We start from the raw sequence: 19,740 nt of genomic DNA, 5'->3' as shown, positions 1-19,740 counted from the left end.
AAATATTATATGAAGCTTATGATCAAATATATATCTGATAATTTTACTAACATAAAGTGCACGTGTTTGCAGAAGCATCGTAGTTATAACCATCATTACAGCTGCACGTGAAACCTGGGTCTGTGTTTGTACAAATTTGCTCACAATTACTCGTCGCTTCTTCACATTCGTTGATATCTTGATAAAGACATAAAGTTATTATAGTAATAGATTTTATATTCATAATAGGTCTTTCATACAACATTCATTTAAAATAACAACAACAACAACATCAACAAAAACAACAATGATAAAAGTAGTGTATCATTTTTTTCATTTCATGTACAACAGACGTGTAAATGAACAGAAACTTAAAACTAAATTTATTGAAATTAAAACTTAACTCGTAGGATTAACAAACTGCAAAATGATAACAATACGACAACAACCTAACATAACGTTCATGTATTGTTTTTTTTTTTAAATAAAAGGAAATGAGCCGTGTCACGACAAAACCAACATAATGGGTTTGCGACCAGCATGGATCCAGACCAGTCTGCGCATCCGCGCAGGCTGGTCTGGATCCATGCTGGTCGCAAACCCATTATTCTGGTTTTGTCGTGACGCGGCTCAAGTTATATTAAACAAACCAATATCAGTGAAACAGAAGCAAAATAATCGTTTGAACCCAAGTTTTTGATGCTGTCTCCCTTGTCACTGATTTTCTACCAGAATAAACTACCATGAGGAACTTTCTATTTGATCATTTATTCAGTTTTGATCTTTGCGTCACCTCAAAATAACACGACACGTTCTTTCAAAGTGAACATTATGAAATGTTAAATTAAATTTTGAGTTCACATCATAGTCAATGCATGCGTATACATGTATTAGTCACTGACTAATAAAAGGGCTGTTATATGCTAAACTAATGTTAAAAGAAACAAAACAAAACAACAACAAAAAAAAAACAACAACTTATTTCAATACCTATACATGTTGTAGCATCCTTTGCACGTCTGCCCTCATTACATTTACAGACATAACTTCCTATGGTATTCTCACAAATATCACTGCACGGGTTTGAACCACCAGTACATTCATTAATATCTGAATACAAAAAATGAAATGTTTGTAAATAGGCATATAAATATATACATGTATACATACATTAATGCTGATGTAATTCAATCATAAACATTTCAAATGTTTAATATGTTTAATACACGTATGTTATATTTAATAAATATAATAACTATAATAATTAATAATAATATAATATTTCAAGAATTTATCTACTTTAATGAATGTTTTGATAAATGTGAGTGTGTACTAGTAATTCCGTTGATTGCCGTGAGATGAAATAAAATATACATGTATATTACATTCAAGACATTACCTTTATTTTCAGTCGAGGAAAAAATGCTTGACTTAGTTAAAAAATGCATTTAATCATGAAGAAATTTTACTTTATTCAGTTTTCGCCGTTTTTTTTCCAAAGCTCAGCCAACTGCCGTCGCGTATTTAAGGCCATGCTACTACAGGAACTTGAAATTCTATCAAATAACCAATATTAATGATAATATCCAAATATACCCCCTATATACTATGTTTTTTTTATATAATAGTGGAGTATATTTTGCATATTATCGTTAATATTGATAGAATTTCAAGTTCCTGTGATAAACACAACGTTTTATAAAAAATGTATGCGCAATTGCAGCAAACAGTTACGCTAGCAAATTGAAGCAGGATTTTTTTTAGAGTTTTTAACGGTCCAATTGTAAGTTTACGGAATTTTATATTATTTCATTTTCACTATTCTAGCAGCCGAAAGTAAAGCACCTAAACTGACGGCACGGATGAAAAATAAATAACCATAAAGATACCGAGGTAGAAAAATGCGCTTGGAAAAATAACAATATAAGCCACACAGCAATAAACTAAATCGTAAACGGGTTTTTTTTTCAAATATACAAAAGTCGTGAAATACCTATGCAATCTTGGTCACTTGTAGTGTAACCAGTCGGACATGCACCGCACGTGAAAGCATTTCCGGTCGACTCGTGTGTAGCAGCGATAACATCTGTACATTCACGGTCGAGTGAACAAGGGTCGCCTTCGCAACCATTAAGGTCTCTTTCGCAGTCATCTCCTGTAAAAACATCAATAAATAAATAAATTAAATAAATAAATAAATAAATAAATAAATAAATAAATAAATAAATAAATGATTTAATTAATTTAACAAGCACAATTAATTAATTAATTAATTATAATTTTTGTTCTTTACACCAATTAAAGGGCGTCTATTAAAGTTTTTTGACATGACATGCCTGGAAATATTGTTCCGAGATTTTATACCATTCGATGTAAATCAATACTATTTACTTGTGAACAAAATTCCATATCATTCATTCATTTGTTTTTCCAGAATGATCATTTCTATAGCACAAAAAAAGACTTTAAAATGAAAAGATTTTTACACTTTAAGCTTAAATCGGGCTAACAATCGCACTAAATATCGATTTTCAATTAAATTCGTTGAATATTTATGTATTTTTTATAATTTTTAGTACACCAATCGATCCATGTAAGATTTTCAAATTTTATGGGCTTTTTTTGGCTTTTGGACCTCAATTGGGGCTCCTAAAAACACATTCACGTGAAAAATATGATAAAAACAATCGTGACATTTGGATTCTTTACATATTGTTTACTTACCCTCGTGATAGTCATCGCACGTGCATTGAGCTAGGTTGAAACCTCCTGTTGCTGAGATTAAGGTCCTTGTTTTACTGTAATCACATTGTCCATTACCGCTACAGCCCGTGCACAGTATCACATCGAGTACGAGCAATGGTGACTGGACTCCAAAACTATCGGTGGCTACCAAGCTGTTATTATATGAAACATACGCACAAATCAAATACATTCAAAATTGATTATACATACGTACTTAAATGCATTATGGATATATTGGTATGCATATAATTAGTAAAAAACCTGCTCAATTTTTGTAATGAATTTGTCCTGTTTTGAATTGAAACATACTATTCGATGTTGTATCAAAGAGTTTTTATCTAAACATACAAAGATAGTGGTACCGACAGTATAGTGCTTTGTCAATATGCACATCCTGGCTCTTCATTGGTGGTAATGGCAAGATACTTCCGGTTCAAGCACGTTAAGGGTTAAGGGTTATTAAGTGCTTCCGTAGTGTTGTGTGGTAATAAATCGCAATTACTATAATTACTATACGAGTAGTGCCAAGTTTAACCTTTATTATTATTCTTATCATTTTGCACTACGTGTAAAATTTGGTACCGTTTTTTTGTGACTGATAGAAGAAAATATCTTATCAAATCAATTTGACATGATAGAAAATAAACATGCATTTCCATATTTTACCTTATTGTGCTCGGTGTTACGTCTGTGAAAAGTACTTTTACAATCTTCGACTTATCTGTACTACCATCTGATAACGTAGCTACGTTGTCACCGCTGATAAATTTGAAGGTAATATCACCGTCGTCTGCTCCAATTACACCAACATTTACCTCTTTGTCCTTTTCTACTTGTAATCTTCCGGTAGTTGTTACTTCAAGGTTTAGTGAAGGGGCCACATTTTCTAAAATTCACGGAGTACATATAACCATTAATTTTTCCCTAGGCTAGTTTTACGGGGAGAAATTTTTTGTCAAAGAATGCAGATAAAGAAACGTTGAATTTTCGATTTTGACGTTCACTTTTATGCTAAAGTAGCACCTTTTTATGCATAATCACCTGCAAACCCATTAAACTTTTTAAATCTACTGGCTTTAAATCCGTCATAGTGCTTTTGTAGATGTTAATGCATGAAAAAGGTTCACGCTCTCTCTATTAATGAACACTTTATCTATTTACTAGTATCATCATTTTCCCTTTTTTACATTGGATGGAAACGATACCAATAGAATTTAAAAACACAAACAAAAATAGTTCCCTTATCATGTTCACAATATTGTTCAATTCATTGACGAAGATTACATTTATATCTTTATAATAAATGAAATATAATTATGTTAGTTTAAAAGTTCCGGTGGTCAGATCAGCTTACTTATTTCCCTATCTTATTTAATTGGTAAGTAGATCTTAATCAAAGACGCAAAATTAAACTTACCAAGAAGCTTCTGAGTATCTTCTTGCTCCTTACTTACAACTTTCGTGTCTTCTGCTACCGCGTCACTTCCGGTGAAAACTTTATCAAATATACAAGGAATGTTGGCTTCTCCACAGAAGGTCGTAGCCTCAGTAACTAATGCTTGGTCAGCTTCGTCAAGGAAATTAACCGTGGGATTTAAGTTCTGAAAATCTAGAAAACTTCCACCGGGCGGATATTCAAACACTGACTCGTCACTGCTGGTTATCATCCCTGAAATATCCACGTGAAAATCGTGCTTTAGTAACTTGCTTGTTTGAGATATTGTTAAATTCAATCAAGTGTAATTTCATTTTATTTTATTGTTTTAATGTAATAGTATGCGTTGGCATAGTGGATATATGTTTTTTTCAGTGTGACGTGGAAATATATATCTAAATGCAATAGTTTTATGCGCACGGTATTCTTCTATTCAGTTTTAACTACATGTATTTCAGTTCAAATAAATGCCTCCGATTGGGACTTTTGATAAATAATAAATATGAGCCGCGTCACGACAAAACCAACATAATGGGTTTGCGACCAGCATGGATCCAGACCAGCCTGCGCATCCGCGCAGTCTGATCAGGATCCATGCTGTTCGCTATCAGTGTCTCAACTTGTAATATAGTTGGTAAGCAAACAGCATGGATCCTGATCAGACTGGTCGTGAACGCATTACGTTGGTTTTGTCGTGACGCGGCTCATATATCTTAGTTCATTCTGAAGAGATAATATTACTATTCTTCTTAGAAGCAACTAATACCCTTTATATGACAATATATTTCATCATTTACTATATGTATTGCTATTCTGACGCGACAGTTCAAAAACGAATTAATGCAACTTCTCATTTTTCTTCGGTTATTTCATAAAGAAAAATTATTATATGGGCTGTTGACGACATGAAATAGGGTAAATACAGCCTTCTGCAACCATTATCACATTTTGCTTATGTCTCGTGGTTTGGAATATTTCCATATATGTTCCATCAACAATCTATAAAATCAACAAAATAGATTTAATATTAACTGTTTACAATTTTGGTATTTGAAAAATAGTTCAACGAACTTACAAGTTTGTCCGTAGCTAAATATTTCTCTTTCTGTAGCACTGGTAGGTAGAACAGTTCCGTTTGGATAAGTAAAGTCATCGGCAGGGTCACTGTTCGCATTTCCCATAAGTCCCTTCGGTAGACCTTTATAAATTTCTGGAACTGCCACGGAAATTGTGAGCAATTTCTTAAGCTTCACTTCCACAGTGAAGCTAATTCCTGGAACAGATATTTATATAACTAGTAATAGTGACGATACATAACTTGCTACTAGTTTTGGTAATTGTGAAGTCATTATCATTGTTATAGCGTCATATTAATTAAAGCACTTTATGCTTCAGAAATGTACATCTATAGAAAGAACAAACTGTGTGTAACATACTGTAATAATAGATTTACAATATGCGAGATAATTAGCACCTGAAGAAAATGCTGTCAATTATGAAATAAATTCTAATTGAAGAAGCAAAATGTCAACAAAGTGGTACTAAGACTTTCAGACACAGTACTAATTCAATATAACTTTACGAATCACTAAAACACAAAAGAAATAGAAGATATCTTATAAATGTGTCCTAATGAGCAATCCTTTGTTGAAACTGTAACACTAAAAAAATGTTTGCATTAGTATTTTTATGGCTAAATGGGCCTTTAATATGTCATGTAAAGTTTATACACCCGGATGGTGGCTATGATGACACTACCATTGTTTAATTAAGGAGTTAAACAAAATGCTTCCACGGAAAGAAAAATTGTAGACAATACTCTAAAACTGTTTATCATATAATTGTTTCTGACTTATTATTCTAACTTTTTTCTTATTTTCTAACAAACAGTTTTAAATTTATAAGTTTACAAATAAATGTGTTATTCACTAGGTGGAATTAATATATTGTTTCTAAATATATTGTTTCTAAATATATTGTTTCTTATAGAAAAGAGGAACATCTTTGTTAAGAGATAACTTTAAATCCAAGGAATTGAATACAAAAATATTCAACTGCTTACCTAACTTCGGAAAGCTAATCGTTAAAGCACCATTTCGTTTATCCAACGAAACAGCTCCTTCCGACGCCGAAAATGTCGACTCTGTTGCAAATTTAGAGGTGAAGGATTTACCATTCACTCTGATATCCATTCCCGCATCTAGTAATTTACATAAATGCAAGTTAATACACGACCAAAAACATATGACCAATTAAAATACCCATCTTAGTCATTCAGCAATGTTGTCATTATTACTAGTTTATCTAATTCATTTTAGTTCGATTGTATTGGAAACTATAAACCAAGAAGAAACACCCTCGGATCCTTTCTAAGAACAAACCAGTACTTGGCAATGAGAGTAAAGTTTCTTGCTCACGGGCACAACGGCTTGCCCCTGATGGGGTTTCAACCTACGCTTACTATACATTCCAAATTCGAATATTTACGTCGAATGATCGATGGGCTCGAATAATCATAATCCGAATAAATTGATAGACGACAACTAGTCAACATTTACAAATCGCAAATCATGTTAAAGTATGAATAGAAAGAAACGATAAATTACTAATACCTTAAAGTTGATCATCAAGTAATGGAGGGAATAAGTGCATGACATGAAAATGGAATCCTAACTTATGAAAGACGATAAATATCTTTTTCAAAGATATATTCGAGTAGACAATGTAAAACAAATTAAAGTGACCAAATGTCTTTATATCATACCTGTGTTCTTGTTGAGTTCAATATTGCATCGAGATTTGCCGAATTTGTCTTTAGCAGCGAACGCCGTGAAAACAGTGGCACCAACAGATTTTCCATCATCACTAAGGAATGGAGATGTTCTTGCTTGTAAAACAAAGTCTACTCCTTCCTTTTGTACAGACAACATTGTATATTCAGCTTCGCCATTGAATGTGAAGGATTTTCCATCAGGGGTGGTTATATGTGGATCACCGGTTCCACCACCTTGCCAAATAAAAAATAATATAATATAGCTAACTTTTATGACAGACCAGGACAATTGAAGAATTCTAGCTATCTTTTTTATATCATTGAAAAAGTTCATTGAAACTAACGACTATGTATCGTGTTACTTGATATATCTATTGACTGAGTCGTTTTCAATAATTATTTATTAGAAATTTATTGACTATGTCTCCTGTATATTAAATGAAAGTAAAATTTTCATGGAATCATACCGACTAGGACACCAGCTGTTGTCGAGCAGTTAGTGTTTCTCGGGCGCACGACGTGGAAGTCGTTGCATAGCCCGACATTGCAACATTTTGTCCGCATAGCAACCTCTGCATTATAATAATCAGTATTGTCCGACGTTAACGAATTGTATTCTGTTCTAAAGCCAACGTTGTCACCGGAAGATATGAATGCACTTGACTCGTAGGTACATGTCTGAAAAATAGTTAAAATTTAGAATAGCATATTCTTATAGTATTAAGGTCATTAATGACACTAATGACGAAAACAAGAGCACTGCTTAGGCATGGCGATATACGCTCGAATGAAAACTTGTTTGAGGGATCAAAAATATTCTTTCGATTAGGAAAGAGACACGTTCACGAAACAGCATTACAATTTTCCACAAAGGGATGTTCAAAATTTGTTTATACATTTGTCTTCATAAGGCATTTGACCCACAAGGCAGGGAAAATTTGGACCTCAGGAGTCATGGTTAATATAACTTAAATTACAAATTGATACGACATGGCAGATATCTAAGTTCTGGACTTTTTTTGTACAGTATAACAGTATAAGTCGAAATTCTTTCGGGCGTATAAAAAAACAGTTTATAAAATTTAGAAAAGATAATATGTTTAAACACTTATATCAAGACTTTACCGATCCTTGAAAGTTGTAGTCCTCATTTGACTTGATGCTGTATATGTCAATAGTAGCTGATGAATCCGATATTTCCTCAAAAAACCCGGCAGCTGGTATTGTATTTTTATCACAGGGACAAGCAGGAACATTGTTCCAATTTGTGACTAAATTTCCTACTGACTCTGTTTCTTCTTCTATCCATTGCTTACATGTAAAGCAATCCGAAATCGTCGTATCCGAACCAGTGTTTAACGAAAACATCACGAAGCCACTGCGTCCTTTGAAAAATAAAAAAAAATACAAATCAATATATACTATGCTCAAATTTGATTTTTAAAAACATTAATAATTGCTACACAGTCTCTTTGTATGTATAAAATAAACATGTTTCGACTTTATTTAAAGTAGATATGTTATGTTTTGCACTCGACACACTATAGGTGGTCACAATATGAATATATAGTGTCATTAAAAAAACTGGCAGTTTTTTAAAGAAAAGACTAACTTCATTTGACTTGTAATAGAGAATGCAGCTTCCCATACATTGTCTATTCATTATTCTATTCAAATTAAACATATTCAGTAAGAATTTCATGGATTTCAATACATTTCAAAGATGAAAATATTTTACCTAAAGATGAACATAGTATATCTTTAAGGAAAGGATTAATTAGCTTGACAAAGTAGGTTATTTTCTTTATCTTCTATTATATAACACTTTATCACCACCTTAGCATTTTATGATTGACTAAAAAGACACAAGTAAATGTGTTCAAGCGTACTGTAACACGCGCAACATATGATGTTTTACGAAAAAACTCGAGAAAGACGGTCATTGAATAGCCAGACATTGTTGTTCTCATAGCAATCTCTACGTTATAATAAACAGAATGCTGACTTTAACGTATTATATTCTATTCTATAGCCAATTTTGTCGCCGGAAGACAATGTTAATTAATTTGAATGGTAATAGCGGAGGTGGCACAGCAATTTGCAGACGAAAGATTCAAGCAAATACCCCCGACCATACGATTTGTAAACTAACTTTAATAAATGCCGAAAAGGGTGTTAAAGACTAAATCCACCAAACTTCAATGTTCGTTTTTATCTAAGAAAAAGATAACATGACGTAGATTGAGACGATGTTAAATCACACTAGTTCCAAGCAATAAGCATTTAAGCCCATTTCCTTGTGTTCTAATCTATAAATTAGAAATTCAGCATCTGATAAGTTGTCGACAAGAAAACGTGCTAAAATATTCTAGTCTGTAAAACAACTTTATTGTATTAACTTGTTGCATCATTGATAGCCAATCAATTAGAGTTGTCATGCAATTGTGGCGACTGCCCCCTAAAAAGTTTCTTAAGTATTGCAGAAATTAAATTTGAATATAAAAATAGAATAAAAATAACTAATTGCTTAATATTCTTTGTGAAATGAACTTACCACATTGACCTTGGAGATAGGGACAAGGGTTTTGGAGACGACATATCATCATGGTGTAGTATGTAATATATATGCGAAATCTTTCAATCCATGACAAAGTTGTAGTCCGGGTACGAATGTTTACCCTCAAACTCTTATGAGAGCAAGTACCTTTAAACTATTAGAGTGACCTTGACCTTGGAGGTAGGGACATGGGTTTTAGACTCGAGATGCCATCTTGATGTGGCATACATATATGTTACGTGACTTAATACACCTTCCTTGCATGACAAAGTTACAGTCCAGGCAAGGATATGTGTACCTTTAAACTCTGCTTGTGAGAGTGTTTAACCTTAACACTGTAAATGTCACCTTGGTCTTTTGACATAGGGACACGGGTCTTAGACGTGACACATCATCATGATGTGTTTAAATTTGCGCTAAGTTATTGAAGAACCTTTCATGCATGACAAAGAAACAGTCCTGACAAAAATGTGTACCTTGAACCTCTCAGCTTACCTTGACCTTTTAGGTAGTGACATGTCTCTTTAATGCGACATATTGTTTGAATGTGGTAGACATTTGTGCCAAGTTATTTTAAAATCCTTAAGTGCTTGGCCAAGTTAAAGTCCAGACACAAATGTGTAACTTTTTAAACTCTCCTTGTGAAAATGAGTACCTTCAAACTATAAGAGTGACCGTGACCTAAGAGGTAGGGACATGTATATTGGACTCGACACATTGCAAGGATGTGTTAGATATATACGCTAGGTTATATAAAAATCCTTCTATGCATAACAAAATTTCAGGCGGTACACAAATGTGTGTACCCTTAAACTCTCATTGTGAGAATGTGAACTTTCACACTGTACATGTGATCTTGACCTTTGACGTAGAAACATGGGTCTTAGGCCCGACACCTCACCATGTGTGGTAAATATTTGTGCAAAGTTATTTTAATTCCTTTCAATGCATGACCAAGTTACCATCTGGACACAAATGTGTCCCTTCAAACTCTTCTTGTGAGAATGAATACCTTTAAACTATAAGAGTGACCTTGACCTAAGAGGAAGGGACGTGAATCTTGGACGCGACTCTTTGGCTTTGTGTGGTTGGCATTTATACCAAGTTATTTTAAAATCCTTCAATGCATGACAAAGTTACAGTCAGGATACCTTTAAATTCTAATTGTGAGAATGCCAACTAAGTGTGACCTTAACCTTTGAGGTCAGGACATGGTATTTTGACACAACACATTGTCTTGATGTGGTAGACACTTGTGTCAAATTATTTAAAAATCCCTCAATGTATGACAAAGTTAAAGTCAGGACACGAATGTGTGTACTTTAAACTTTTGTTGTGAGAATTCGAACCCTTCAAACTGTAAGTGTGACCTTGACCTTTGAGGTAGGGACATTGTTCCTGGACGCGACACATTGTCTTGATGTGGGAGACATTAAGACATTTGTCTCAAGTTATTTTAAAATCCCTACATGCATGTCAAAGTTGCAGTCGGGGCACGAATGTTGTAAAAGCGGGAACGCACGGACAGACAGACAGATAGAAGGACGGGCGACGCGATTTTAATATACCGCCCTTGGGGGAGGGGAGCATACAAAGATTGATAATCAATATTATATTCTGAAGGCATTAAATTGCACACACTTTCCATCTTCATAAATGGCTAGAAGGTAAGAAAATAGTTATAAGGTAATGAGTAAAAAATATCTTAACGACTTTTTACTGACCTAGATTTGTGTAACTCGCCACTGGTTCATCTACTCGGATTGATAACGATGTGGCTTGGTTAGTAAACGCAAATCCAATTTGGTTTTCATCTGTTGCAAAATTCATTTTTCCGTCAAGGTATGCGAAGAAAGCTAGTGTGTTTTGTTTTCCATCGGAGAGTATTATAAGTTGGAAGCTGGACGTCTGGAAATATATACACATTTCTATACCAATGTAATTAGAATTCTACGGTGGCACAGAGGTGACAATTGTAGTTACTTTAATAATTTTGTTTATTTTCTACAAATAAATATCTTGGATAAATACAGCTGAAGCTGTATCGATTCGCAACACGAATCTAGATGGCTATTTCAATCAATGGTATCAAATCAATGAATATACTAAATACAGACGTGGGATAATTCTACATTAAAACTGCAAACAATTTGCAAAGAAAATTGATGTCAATATTACCTGTAATGTAATGTATGCAGGTAAAGAATTTATTCTAGGAACTTTTTGAATATAAGAATAAGGGATTTTAGCGCTTTTTACAATGTGTCGCTAAAGCAACCACATTTCTCAATAGAAGAAGAAAATATAATAATGTGCATTATCCCTGTCTTCCTCCATCCACGTTTCAAGTTTCATGAAAGTAAAATTTAAATCACATTTTTCAACAAAGAACGACAAGCTGTCTAGAGGGTCTACGGGACAAGCTGTCTCCGGTGTGCAGACAGACTGTCTAGGGGGCGAACTGTCTCCGTAGTGCGGACAGACTGTCTAGGGGGCGAACTGTCTCCGTAGTGCGGACAGACTGTCTAGGGGACAAGCTGTCTCCGGTGTGCAGACAGACTGTCTAGGGGGCGAACTGTCTCCGTAGTGCGGACAGACTGTCTAGGGGCGAACTGTCTCCGTAGTGCGGACAGACTGTCTAGTGAACAAGCTGTCTCCGGTGTGCAGACAGACTGTCCAGGGGGCGAACTGTCTCCGTAGTGCGGACAGACTGTCTAGTAAACAAGCTGTCTCCGTTGTGCAGACAGACTGTCCAGGGAGCGAACTGTCTCCGTAGTGCGGACAGACTGTCTAGTGAACAAGCTGTTTCCGGTGTGCAGACAGACTGTCCAGGGGGCGAACTGTCTCCGTAGTGCGGACAGACTGTCTAGTGAACAAGCTGTCTCCGGTGTGCAGACAGACTGTCCAGGGGGCGAACTGTCTCCGCAGTGCGGACAGACTGTCTAGTGAACAAGCTGTCTCCGGTGTGCAGACAGACTGTCCAGGAGGCGAACTGTCTCCGCAGTGCGGACAGACTGTCTAGTGAACAAGCCTGTCTCCGGTGTGCAGACAGACTGTCTAGGGGGCGAACTGTCTCCGCAGTGCGGACAGACTGTCTAGTGAACAAGCCTGTCTCCGGTGTGCAGACAGACTGTCTAGGGGGCGAACTGTCTCCGCAGTGCGGACAGACTGTCTAGTGAACAAGCTGTCTCCGGTGTGCAGACAGACTGTCTAGGGGGCGAACTGTCTCCGGTGTGCAGACAGACTGTCTAGGGGGCGAACTGTCTCCGTAGTGCGGACAGACTGTCTAGTGAACAAGCTGTCTCCGGTGTGCAGACAGACTGTCTAGGGGGCGAACTGTCTCCGTAGTGCGGACAGACTGTCTAGTGAACAAGCTGTCTTCGGTGTGCAGACAGACTGTCTAGGGGGCGAACTGTCTCCGTAGTGCGGACAGACTGTCTAGGGGGCGAACTGTCTCCGTAGTGCGGACAGACTGTCTAGTGAACAAGCTGTCTCCAAATAGGAGTTTTTCATCATTATATTCAATTAAAATACAATTAAACGAAACTAGTCAATATTTCATACCAAGAAATGCGTAATTATATTAGTTTGGAAAAAATATTCTTACCGCATCGTCTGCCTCATTGTATTCCTTTACATCAGCCCACGTGACCATGAGAAGAAAGTACACATCCATCGACCCATACCCTGCGTCATTAAGAATGGCAGATATCTCGGTATTGACTGTAGTGTCACTTGCTAACTCGGCTTTATTATATAGACGGTACCAAATGCCACCAACTGTTCTGGCATCAATGTTCGAAAAGTAAGGAGCTACTATATCTCTGCTTCTAAATTTGGTTCTTTCTTGATCGGATGATGGAACGGAATTTTTCTTGTATTTGTTATTAAAGGTAACGATACCATTTTCACATATCTGAAAATAAGAAAATAAACAACCGCTTTAAATACGTATAGAGTGAGACAGACAAACCATTTCATTACATTTTGCTTCCGATGTTTTGTGTGGATTTCGAGTTACGCCCCTTGGTAATCTCACGCCATTTGTTTCTACGAATGTCAGAGCAGTAATTTGATCAAGGTTAGCTTACTTATAACTTACTACATCGTTTTTATAAAACATGTAAATCTCTACCTGCGTTAGAATTTTATTGACAAGAATACAAATAAGATTATAATATACGTGAGACACATCTGTTCTGTCTAACCTAAAGTTTTTGATATTGCATTAGATCTAGTTGGTAGATCTTACTATAATGCTAGAAGTGAAGGAAGATTATGATAACAATGTAGGAATGAAGTCATTATTGACTTTAAACGTTGATTTTTTTTATAAATTTATGTGGAGTACAAGAATCCCGGACAATCCCCCTCCCGGACGATTCCCCTTTCATATTATTTTCACAACCCGGACATTTCCCCTTCGTTATTTTAATAGGGTGGACTATTCCCCTCCCGTTAATTTTATAGGACGGACAATTCCCCTCCCGTTATTTATGGAGGCTATTCGTTGCCAAAAATCCAGCCTTGTTGATCTGAGTTGAACAGTTTGTTAATGGAAAAAATACAATTGTATTTCTTTGTATGTAAACTCCAATGTTGCATACTTGGATTGAGTTTGCCGATTTAACATTGTAAACATGCATTTCAACAAAATACATTTTGTTAAACGACAAAACATTAACTGATAGTAGCAATACCAAGTGTTCGAATACTCAAAACAGAAGTTACATTCTTAGCTTTACATTGTCGAACCATCATGATTCAGATCAGCATAATCCAGCTTTACACGTTTTTCAATAGGAGATAAAATAAGCTCCGCCCATTTTCCCGCCCACTAAATCATCGTAAATAAACGTATTTTCCGCTCATTTTCGGTATTTACCGTCGGCGACAAGAAGCGGCGTAGTTTCCGTTTATCATACCTTTTAGGTGTTTAGTTACTAAACATAACTCACTTGCATGATTGCCTACAATCAACATCAGCGGACTTTAAAGGAATATAGGCATAAAAGTTTTAAAACGTTGTAGACACCACATTTCCCGGAAAAAGAAACTTAAAAAACCCCAAAAAAACACCAGGTTACATACTGTCTGACGTTAAATATTTTTCAAGGAAGTGAAAACTATTGAAAAGACTATATTCAACGACAAATAAATTTTACTGATGGTATTCCAAGTTGCATAGGAATGAGTAACATTTACAGTTAAGCTGCTACCTTACCAAGTCAACATCTGATAGAGATTTTGATACGACTAATTATACTAATACAGACCAAATTCTGGCTGTTGTCTTTCCTAGTAGTACTATTATATTAGTAACCTTAATTCTAGCGTATGACTTGACAAGAAAAAAAACTTTTAACAATAGTAAAATTATAACCAAAGTTGTATGTACCCTTTCGTACATAACTTTTTATTTTTACCATATATTTCCCATTTTTCCCATTTTGTTTTTCAGTAAAATTTAAATGAGTCCAAATGTATGTATGTTGATTATCAATTTATGTATACCTTGTTTATTTTATCTCTTAGAAAGCCATCACTTACAAAACTTAATAAATATTCTGTGTAGTATTTCATGTACTTTAAAGTAGTTGTCTGTTTTTGATCATATAGACAGCAAATCTAGGTAACAGCTAATGACAGCATGTACACACATATTTCAGAGGTGCTATTGATTCAGCACAATGCATAAAAAGACCTTAACCTACGCCAGCTTACATATATTTAACAATAAAAGGCTAAATCACATCCTATGACTCAAAATACCTCCCAATGGAGGTAAACAGAGTTGCCATGATACACTGAATATTTATTTCAACATTAAAATGGGACAAATTCACAAGTTTTGGTTATACAACGGAATTATCGATAGTAAACTTTGCATTGTTTCGTGGTTATACACTTGGTCAAAAATATGAGTTTTTCTACAACCCAACATATAGAGGATATTGAATGAGTGTAAGTTCAATACTAAATTTATTGCACGAGTTGAATAAAATTATATTATGCGAGCCTCTGGCGAGCATAATATTATTTTATTCAACGAGTGCAATAAATTGAGTAATGAACTTACAGGAATTTAATATTCTATTTATCACATACCAAAAATAAAGACCGTTTAAAGTGTAATAAGATTCATTTTTCATTGACGCGCCTATAGTATAACGCTAACATTTAGCCCGTCTTTACACTATGTTTGTATAACGCTAATGACGTCACGTCAAAATATATGCACGGCCGTGCAATACCATATTTACGGAGTCGCAAAATCGGCACGGGTGTGTGATAAAGTCCTTTAAAGAAAGAAGGCACAGGCTTATTGTTCAGTTCTCTTTATTCGTGTTGCCAAAAGTGCCTTCCATGTATCGCATTCTAGTACTATTTGCTGAAGGTCAAAAAAAAATATGCTTAAGAGTATTGCTGTGGGTCACAAAACCCTGTCATTGATATCAATGAATAGTGGTGTGTGTCATTATATATGGAAAACATTTCCTTATGTTATTTCACCAACTTTAGTTTTTGCATATTATTATGCTCATTATCAGTATATACGTTGTTACATTTTTACATTATATCTTAACCAATTTTGCATTACTTGAATATCCTGTACTAAAATACGTTTTAACAAAATCAGAGGATGTTCAAAGTCAAGATTGATGTAACAGTTTCTATATAATTTGAAATATTTTTGTACCAGCAAGAGTTACCTCTCTTTATATTCTGCTTTCGTGAAATTGGCTCCGCCTATTAATTTTCGTCTATTTCTGTGATAATTCCATATATGGAAGTTGCAAAATCGTTTACAAATGTTAATCGCGTTAGAATGTAAAAGGAAAGTGTGGTGTTGTAAACCTGAGTGTGTCAAGTTGATGCAGTTACATTCTCAACGTCATGATGCACAGCATTAAACGTATTGTGTACGTTCTATCGTTTACATTTCTACATGTCGCAAATTTGAAATTATACATTTATAAATACAGTTTGCAATTTATCTAAGTTGCATGTTAACAGCTTTCATTTTATCAAATCGAGATAATCAAAATGCTTAATACCAGTGCAGTATGTAACTCTCGGATCGTCAATTAGATTTTTACTAATCTGTTTAGTAGAACCGAAGTATGCATTGTCAAGTTTCAAAGGCTGGATTTTTGGCAACGAATAGCCTCTATAGTTATTTTAGCAGAGCGGACAATTCCCCTCCAGTTTTTTCACAGAGCGGAACGTGACATTATACGGCCCCTAATTATAACCGCCACTCCGTATAAAAAAATCTATAACCATTCTTATTAAAGATGACAGTTTTTACTCTTAACAACAAACTGTCAAAGATCGGAACTTTTAAGAATCATTATTTGCAAAACCAATTATTTACAATTATTTTACCGCTACAGAAATGTATTGATGAAATAAAGATTATTTTAACAAAAAATGCGTTTTGTTTTGTTTATATTAATGTCAATATAGACAAGCAAAATGTATTTAAAGTCGATTAAAAATACCTTTCAAATACAAATATTATAACATATATATGTTCAACAGCCACGGGAGGGAAATTGTCCGCTCTGACAACAGCGGGAGGGGAATTGTCCGCTCTGCTAAAATAACGGGAGGGGAATTGTCCGCCCTGTAAAATTAACGGGAGGGGAAATGTCCGGGTTGTGAAAAAACATTCAAATTTACTGAGAGGGGAATCGTCCGGGAGTGGTCTCGTGATCATGGCGGCAACAAAACGTAAACAAATGATGCTATTATAAAAACGCCAAAAAAGACTATATAGACGATTAGCAAACAGCTTATAGTATCGAGTGAATTGGTAAAATCCCTATATTACTGTAAATGTAAGTGAAATGAGGAAACAAAGAACAGATTCAAAGGGTAAACAAAGTAAACAAAGTAAAAGTGACGATACCCCACCCACCAGTGACAAAACCCCACCCATCAATGCACGTGAGGGGAATTGTCCGGATACCGGAGTACAAATGTGCATACGAGAATCACAAAGGCTTTATTATTAACAATGATGTTAGTAAGTTATCATAGAATAAAAATATCTTTTTATCCAATGTATTTATAAAATGTAAAATAGATAGAAATAGACGCCGACCCAATATCAACTTCGGTAGATTCCTATTTACGGCATCGTTTTCCCGAAATGGAATAACTGATTTGGATTCTTTTCCCGAAATTGATATTAAGTGAATTCATGTTCTCCGACGTGTGAATTTAATCTAGATATCAAATAAAACATTAACAAGTCGTATAATATGTGTAGTAATGTGTAGTAGTGTTGAGTGAATCATGCGACCGAAAGTGTACATAAGAGTTTTGTTATGTGTAGTATAAATTAGGTTGCAACCGCTGGTAGGTTTGATGTTTGTTAGTTTCATTTTACGCCTTTTTCCAACATTATTTCAGTCATATAGGCGGGTAGTTTCCTAACCATCGTTCCTGGAGAGTTACACCAGTACTAGACTACCTTCCTCTGTGCTAAACTACCAAAGCATCTCCCGGGGATCGAACCCACACCAGAGAGGTAACTGGATTAGAAGTCATCGACTCTAACCACTCGACCACGGAGGCGGTCTTGGTATGTTTGATAAATAAAAACATAAATTGTTATGTCCGATGGCTGTCTGAATAGAGACTATAGAATGATAATAAGCGGTCATGTCAATTTAATGTTTTGATATGTGCTGCATATTTCTTCATTAATAAAGACGAACACACTAGATATCTTTAAAATACCCATCGCCATGGAAACATGGTCGACGGTTTGCAGAGGACATTCATATAATTTCAAAAGCTATTCCGATAAAAAGTTAACAAAAATTGCATTTTTAACGCGAACGCATTTTTATTAACGTGACGTTATGATACCATTCCTTGACATTTGGTTTCAAATACGGAGCAAAATAGTGTAATGTACTTCGATCGGAGGAAAAAAGCGTTATTATAACGGTGTTTTCTGATATATATGATCCTCGTTTGTTTATTTTATCATTCAGATAACTAACGTTCTTTGTAATTAAATTGGAACATACATGCTTTCAACATATCCCGACATTATGTGTGTGCTTTATAAGATTAAATCTTGTACAAATTGCTAAGGTGTTCTCTGGTCTGAGCCACTACATTAGCGGTTATTCTCAAATTCATTCTATTTGTAGTCATTGCATAGCTTCATTTCAGGCGCGTCCGTCAATGTACGGATGACCGAAAGTTGCACAGCCGAATTACGTAGATCGTGTAACAGCAGTTCTTTCAGAAGACAAATGTCGCTATGTAAGGGTAATAAGTGACACTCTTGATTTAAAACGGACCTTGGTACATGAAATAATAACAAAGGAACTTAACATGTCTAAAGTGTGCTCAAAATGGGTACCACGACACTGTGAAATGGCATAGCGGGGATCTTTACGAATATATGGCACTGAGGGCATTTTAGGGTGTTTCCACCTCATATTACTACCAAGGATGACACTTGGGTTCATCTTTATGAGTCAGAATCAAAACGAACTCCTTGGTTCGGAAACTCCCAAGCACCGATGAAAGCTAAACAAATTAAATCTGCAAAGACGTTAATTTCATCTTCTTTATATATTCCAAAGAGATGCTGTTCCAGCACGCTGTGCCTAGCGATCCGACAGTAAACGCTGTTTATTTTAATAAGTTTTCAAAAGATCTAATACATCCTGCTATCCTATAGCGTACAAATAACAGTACTTCTAATGAATGAAATGGAAAACTGGCATTTTGATATAATTTAGTACATGTACTTACATAAAATTTGTCTCTGTATACGTCATCAACTTTAACTGGACATTCGAAGTCATTGATCATTTCACACCAATCTTTTTTGTTCGGATAGGTAATCTGTGTTTGGCCTGTACCGGCACCATATGCTAGCGGTAATGTTGCTATTTCTGTACAGGGAATACAATACAGATTTTCATTTTTAAATAGTTAACAATTATATTGTATACACGAGTATATTTAAATTTAAATGTTATTATACATTGCTGAGTGAGATACTTATTTCGATTTGAAGTGTACCCAGCTGACAATCATTTATTGGATGAGTTGCTAGCTGAGTCTAATAAAAACAATGCAGCTGTGTACTCATCCACTAGTTATAAGAACAGACTGCATTCAATATTACATAATTATATTCATCTCACAGGGTTAGAAAAATATGCAGCCTGACCGGGACTTGAACCCGGGACCCTTGGAATACCGTTTCGCGTC

The 19,740-nt window shown here is 35.2% G+C and overlaps 1 protein-coding gene across 1 annotated transcript in view; it reads right to left on the bottom strand.

The window, feature by feature from the left end:
- LOC132742062 (fibrillin-2-like) overlaps positions 1–19,740 on the bottom strand; it is a 77,793-nt gene that overhangs the window by 28,553 nt on the left and 29,500 nt on the right. Inside the window, exons 32-45 of the mRNA XM_060730347.1 lie at positions 19,276–19,418; positions 13,097–13,405; positions 11,214–11,397; positions 8,058–8,317; positions 7,400–7,610; positions 6,924–7,166; positions 6,222–6,359; positions 5,235–5,432; positions 4,142–4,393; positions 3,391–3,610; positions 2,704–2,876; positions 1,973–2,134; positions 970–1,089; positions 52–177 (exon numbers count right to left, since the gene is read on the bottom strand). Coding sequence (XP_060586330.1) covers positions 52–177; positions 970–1,089; positions 1,973–2,134; positions 2,704–2,876; positions 3,391–3,610; positions 4,142–4,393; positions 5,235–5,432; positions 6,222–6,359; positions 6,924–7,166; positions 7,400–7,610; positions 8,058–8,317; positions 11,214–11,397; positions 13,097–13,405; positions 19,276–19,418 — 2,739 coding nt within the window. The remainder of the gene's footprint in view (positions 1–51; positions 178–969; positions 1,090–1,972; positions 2,135–2,703; positions 2,877–3,390; positions 3,611–4,141; positions 4,394–5,234; positions 5,433–6,221; positions 6,360–6,923; positions 7,167–7,399; positions 7,611–8,057; positions 8,318–11,213; positions 11,398–13,096; positions 13,406–19,275; positions 19,419–19,740) is intronic.

Source organism: Ruditapes philippinarum, unplaced genomic scaffold, assembly GCF_026571515.1.
Source record: "Ruditapes philippinarum isolate M1 unplaced genomic scaffold, ASM2657151v2 ctg2009_1_1_1_1, whole genome shotgun sequence".
NCBI lineage: Eukaryota > Metazoa > Mollusca > Bivalvia > Venerida > Veneridae > Ruditapes > Ruditapes philippinarum.
Note: the sequence above shows the minus strand (reverse complement) of the source record. Positions and strands in the feature narration are given on the sequence as shown.